General features: G+C 37.5%; 1 protein-coding gene across 6 annotated transcripts in view; it reads right to left on the bottom strand.

Moving 5' to 3' along the window:
- LOC107748591 (protein turtle homolog B-like) overlaps positions 1-6,000 on the bottom strand; it is a 68,367-nt gene that overhangs the window by 30,785 nt on the left and 31,582 nt on the right. For all 6 annotated transcript variants that reach the window (XR_001640947.1, XM_016563447.1, XM_016563449.1 and 3 more), the window contains exon 4: positions 2,308-2,459. Coding sequence is in view for 5 of the 6 variants with exons in the window: in XM_016563447.1 (XP_016418933.1) it covers positions 2,308-2,459 (152 nt within the window). In the remaining variant the exon portion in view is untranslated. The remainder of the gene's footprint in view (positions 1-2,307; positions 2,460-6,000) is intronic.

Here is a 6,000-nt window from a genome sequence, read left to right as displayed (position 1 = left end):
ATATATTCTTTAAAAAAAATTTTTTTTTTTAATTTATATTTTAATTAAATAATTTCACAAATAATCAGTTTAATTAATTCATTATTAAACAATAATTTGGAATGTTTAACTTAAAAAGTTTATAATATAATATATTTTAATAAATACCAGCGTGTTTGCTATTTTGTTATATAATGCAAGCACGTGCGAAGGACATGCAAATACTTTTATGTGGGATTTCACAGGCTCTACACCATCTCCACACCTCACCCATAAAACAGCTTGCAAGACATCACAAACGTGACCTTTAGGGAATACGCTGCAGTGCCGTGGAGTGAAGGAGGATAAGAGCAGCCACGGGGTTAGAGAGTAACCTTGCTAAGAGCGGTCATGAAGGAAAAACAGCATCCAGCCATTACTTCCTGTTCATCAATCGCCAGTGAGCAAGAGTGGCAGGCAGAATACGGCAAATGGCACTCAAACACGCCTTGTGTAAATGCTAGCTGTGACCAAAAGCATGCTAGGAAATGCGGAACAAGACAAACGCAGCTAACAAAGGCGGTGCAGATGGCTAGTCTAAAACAGATGAAAGTGAACATTCAGATGTAAGACAGAAGCGGCTACACTGTCTCTCTTGTCTTTTATTTGTCTGTTTCCTCAGGGATTGCTCCTCTGATGTGCTAAGAGGCAATGCCTACTGGAGCCAGACTGACTGCCTGTTCTGTCAAATCCTCGCCGCCTCCTCCCTCGCAGCCTGCATGCAGTGTAAGGTGGAAACACGCTTGTCAGTTTTTTTTCTCCATTCCCACTGCAGGCGTGTGCTCTTCAACTGTCAGACCCCCGACGCGGGCCCCGACTGACAGAGACTTTTCTTACAAATAGCTAGTGATGATTCATGCTTCCATTTCCAAAAGAAAAATGAGACAGTACAATTCACTGCGGATCAAATTCATGGCTAGACTAAATTCATTCTGGCTATATTTGGAGACAAAAATGACATTGACAATTTTTCTACTTAATCAAGGCAGCAGTTAACCAAAACGAAAGTGCTACATCTGGAACTGAGCACTACAGTTTTTTTCACACAGTAAACATCTTTAAAATAAGCTCCATTTACCTAATAATATACAGAAAAAAAGGTACAAAAGCTGTCACTAGGGCGGTACCTTTTCAAAAGGCACACCTTTGTACCTAAAGAGTCCATATTGGTACCTTAAAGGTACAAATTAGTACCTAAAAGTACCGCCCCAGTGACAGCTTTTGTATTTGGGCGGCTTTATGCAAATCTTCCCACATCGTGATGTAGATATGTGGGGGCGTGTTAGAACGAGCCGTTTTAGGTAGGGGTGGTTGACTCTTAACTTTTATAAAGAATATCTCTTTGGATTTGAGACTTTAGTCTTTGTAACTTTACAGATCTTCTTTATGCACCAAGAGCTTGTAACACTCCAAAGAGAAAGGAAAAATTTAAATCGCATAATATGACCCCTTTAATTTCATCTAATTCTTTTATTTGCTTGGTTTGTGCATCAACCTCACCATTTTTTAAATACATTTCTTATGCTCACCAAGGCATATACAGTAATATTGTGAAATATTATTACAATTTAAAATACCTGTTTTCTATTTGAATATATTTTAAAATGTAGTTTATTCCTGTAATGCAAAGCTGAATTTTCAGCGTCATTGCTCCAGTCTTCAGTGTCACATGATCCTTCAGAAATCCTTCTAATATGCTGATTAGGTGCTCAAAAACATTTATTATCAATGCTGAAAACTATGAAAGTCCATTTCCACCATGAGATAGATAAAAAAAATTAAATAAAATAAGATTTTTAAAAATCTTTTAAAAAAGATAATTGCAAATTTTTATCTTACAACTTACAATTCTGAGGGGAAAAAAAGTCAAAATTGTGAGAACTCTAAACACTCTATTCAGATTAAAAAAAAACAAAAAAACCTTTTCTCGCAATTCTGAGTTTGTTCTTGCCAACTTGTTTATATCTCTCAATTAATTCCACCAAAGAATAAAAATAAAACAGGAAATTGACTTTTTATTTCATAATTCTTATTTTTTATCGTAATTCCGAGTTCTGACTTTATTGCAATCAGACGTTTATTGCAATCCTGCAGTTCTGTTTATATACTGCAGTTCTGAGAAAAAAAGTATAGATTGTGAGATAAAAAGTTGGTGTTAACTTTTTTTTATCCCATGGCAGAAACATTGTTTCTTGTTTTCAGGTTATTCAGATCTTTTTTAATGGAAAAACAAGTCAAACAAGTTAAGTCACTGATTAAGAAAAAAATATTAAACCAGAACACAGTTACCGTGTATTTCTTGTTGCTAGTCAGCTGATCCCCGTCTCTCAGCCAGGTGACCACCGGCTTGGGGTTTCCGAAGGCAGTGCAGGTCAGAGTAATGCTGCCACCCTCCCTCGCCTCCACATACTGCGGTGGCGTGTCCGTGAACGTAGGGGGCGCTGGGACAAAAACAAAGACAGGACAAGTTGAGTCCAGATTCTTTTATATTTAATACTCTCACATGCTCAGTCCCCATGGTGAGCGTGTGAGACGGCAGAGGCTGCAGAAACAGAGAACAAGAACTACCAGAATCTCTGTAGTGTCACTTTCATCCAGAACATCCATGCAACATGTCAATGCAATCTGCACACCTTTTTCACATTTTTACACATGATGCAGTTCCAAGGTATTCTACGTAGTTGCTAGGTGGCTGTTTACTCACCCAGCGTCAAGTCTTTATGATGTGATTCGGGCCACTTTTTTAATGAAAGTCTATGGTGTTGTATCATTGTTTTGCCACCAATCGTAACACATCTGATTACACTGGACGTGTAGAACTTTGTGAATGATGATCATTCCATTTCAGCATAATTCTGCATAATCATTCTTATGTGCACCTATCTATCAAGTGATAATACAAGTCTCTAGGAATATGCATTGCGCACTTTCAGCAATGAAATCCTAACTTCCTCTGCATGTGGGTCACCATTAGCCTATAGCAGTTTTGCTTTCAACAGCGCAAACACCTGGTGAAAAACAAACAAAGCAAGCAATTAATGCCTCTGAACATCTGTCCATCTGTGCCTACCATGAGCTTTTTCTTTCTCACTGCAATCTGTTGCACGCTAAACGCAAGGGAGAAGAATTTATAGCCCAAAACTTCTTGCTGAGATCAGCATCAAATCTCTAAAAATATATATTCCCTAAGGATGGGTCACAATAGTCAACTAATCCAACCACAGACTAGTCTGCTGCTGAGGTTGACTAGCCTAATTCATTAGATTTTTTCCATGCACCTCTTTTTAGTTTTGATATTTTTAGAGGCAGTGCTAATTAATGTGCTGACAGCATGTCAAGCAGTTTTCACAGTAAAAACCTTTCTGAAAAGTTGTGTTTTATATGAATCGCCTTTAAAGCACCTCCACTATAGTCTCATATGTCATATCTCACATTATTTGAGTTATAAATAGTCCAAATTCCATTTCAACACATTCTATATGTTTTTGAATGTGTCTTATGTGAACGAATCCTTAAAAAAAATCTATAGTAGTTGTTTAGGCAACCCACCAAGTCTATTCTGTTACTATGTTGTTTTGCATATCCCTGATATTGACTAAAAGTTAATTTTTTTCTTCCTTTTCACCTTTTCCATCTCTGTTTCTCTCTTAGGAATACTTTCTGATAAACACTTGAAGGTACTTTAAGGGACAAACAAACTCCATCACACACCTGCCCTAGTTTCTGGACTCGTCTCACTATGTGTTTTTGGGAAATCTTGGGCTCACACTGCGAATGACAAACAGAAGACATATTTCAGAAGGCACCTGTCTGAAGGTCTTTCTACGTGAACAGATGGTCTGGACAGAGCTCAGTGAATAGACACTCAGCACCTCAACTTTTCTCTGTGCTTCACAGCAGACTTCTGGCAAGCAAACAACCTTCGCTCTCACATACTGATTGATGTCTAATTAATAATACCTAAATAAAATGATTCGGGAAGACAGATTTCATATGCAGAGCTACAGAGTGTCCACAAACTAATTTGCTTTTGTAAATGAACTCAGCCAAAAATCTTCAATGAACCTGTCCCACTCTGAAACACAGATCTAGAAAACCACAGACACATGGACACTGATGTAGCTATACAGTTTCTCATTGCTGTTGACCTCCACAGAAGAACATTTCTCATGATTAATAGTGTTTAGATATTTTTACTGGCAAACAAGACAAAAACTACTTATTAAAAAGATGCCAAAGTTCCAGGTACCAAATTTCAGAAAACAACCAAATAATTTATTCTCATGATCCTCATGTGGTTTTGAACCTGACATTCTTTCTTTTGCAGAATTACAAATAAATAAAAAAAGAATAGTTTTCCCCCCATATAATAAAATTCAATGGGGACTAATAAAACATTGTTAAGTGGACTTTGAACGATTAATTGCTGCTTTGAACGATTATGTAATTGTGGCATCCGTAATTGTAATCGCGATTAGAAATTTGATTAATTGTGCAGCCCTAACTGTACCCCAGTGATATTCATTGCATGGACCAATAAATAAATAAATAAACACTAAATGCCCATCCACACCAAGGACGATAATGATAACAATAAAGATATAGTTCTAAAAATGATTCTAAACATAAAAGAATAGTGTCCACATCACAACTATAACAATAACGGCACAGAGAAACAATATATTCACAATATATTCACTTTCAGAATGATTTTTTCCAGCCAATGAATGATAAAAACAATGATCGGTGCATCCTGCCTTAAAAGGGGTCATATGATGCGATTTCAAGTTTTCCTTTCTCTGACCTACAATAATGTACAGTATTTGAAAAATAATGTGTTTTTTGAACATTAAAGCATGTCAACATATTCTGTTACACCAAATACACAAAATAATGATCTTTAAAAAAGCATCATATGACCCCTTTAAAGAGATTGAGCATTTAAAGTGACAGACTACAAAAATGCAGTGCGCTTAGGATAAACAAAACAATATCGTCCACCCCAGGTGTGGACAATAATATAGTTATTCATTTATAGTTATCGTTCTTTATGTGAACGGTTCTTAAGATATTCTTCAAAATATCTTCTTGGTGTTCCGTAGAAGAAGAAAAAAATGAGAATGAGTAAATGATGACAGAACTTCAATATTTTGGCTGAATTATTTCTTGCTCAAGGGCACAGTGATGATATCTGATGGGCTCAAACCTGCAACCTTTAGGTTACCAGCTCAGATCTTTAACCACTAGGCCTCACTATTGTGGTTTGGATTGGTGTTTAGTATCAGAAGCTAATGATCTGTGGGGATGGGCAGGATGTTCTGAGAGAGACGAGTGTGACGACCGCACTGATGAAGGAGGGCTGTGTGATGACCTGAGCGTCTCCACAGTGCCACTACTGTTCTCCGAGCGGGTACATCTGCCCGGCTGACACCTGCTGGGTACACGCGGGCAGCTGGCCACCCTCTCACCCGTCCTGGCAGGAAGAACAGCCACTGCCCACATAGGATCCATACACAAGTGGATGCTAATATAGCGGCTACAGGAAACCAGTGCTGTCAGACTTTCTGCCCTTGTGAGGCCAGGCAGCACCTGCCCCAACAAAGACGCTTTTGGAGAAGTGGGGCAGTCTGAATACCAATGAACACCAGTGATTCTTACAAAACTTTTAAGATAAGCTTACACAGTGCGAATGAGTGTTCATATCTTTAATACAACTAGAATCTGTACATTGAATGGTAAGTATTGAGCATATTATGCTGTGATATCCCTTTCCAAAGAAAATAATACGTGACATGTAATTAGTGATGGACAGTGACTGATTTTAATAAAAACTAGGCTGCTCAAAACAAAACTAAATCGCGCAAAACAGAATTAGATTGAGCCAAAAACATCATGGTGCAAAACAAATTGATATTGCAAAAACAAAACCCGACTGTTCCAAACAAAAACAGAATGTACAAAACAAAACTGTGCAAAACAAAA

This window comes from Sinocyclocheilus rhinocerous, unplaced genomic scaffold, assembly GCF_001515625.1.
Source record: "Sinocyclocheilus rhinocerous isolate Xijiao unplaced genomic scaffold, SAMN03320098_v1.1 scaffold620, whole genome shotgun sequence".
Classification (NCBI taxonomy): domain Eukaryota; kingdom Metazoa; phylum Chordata; class Actinopteri; order Cypriniformes; family Cyprinidae; genus Sinocyclocheilus; species Sinocyclocheilus rhinocerous.
The sequence above is the reverse complement of the archived record's forward strand: the minus strand, read 5'-3'. Positions and strand labels throughout refer to the sequence as shown.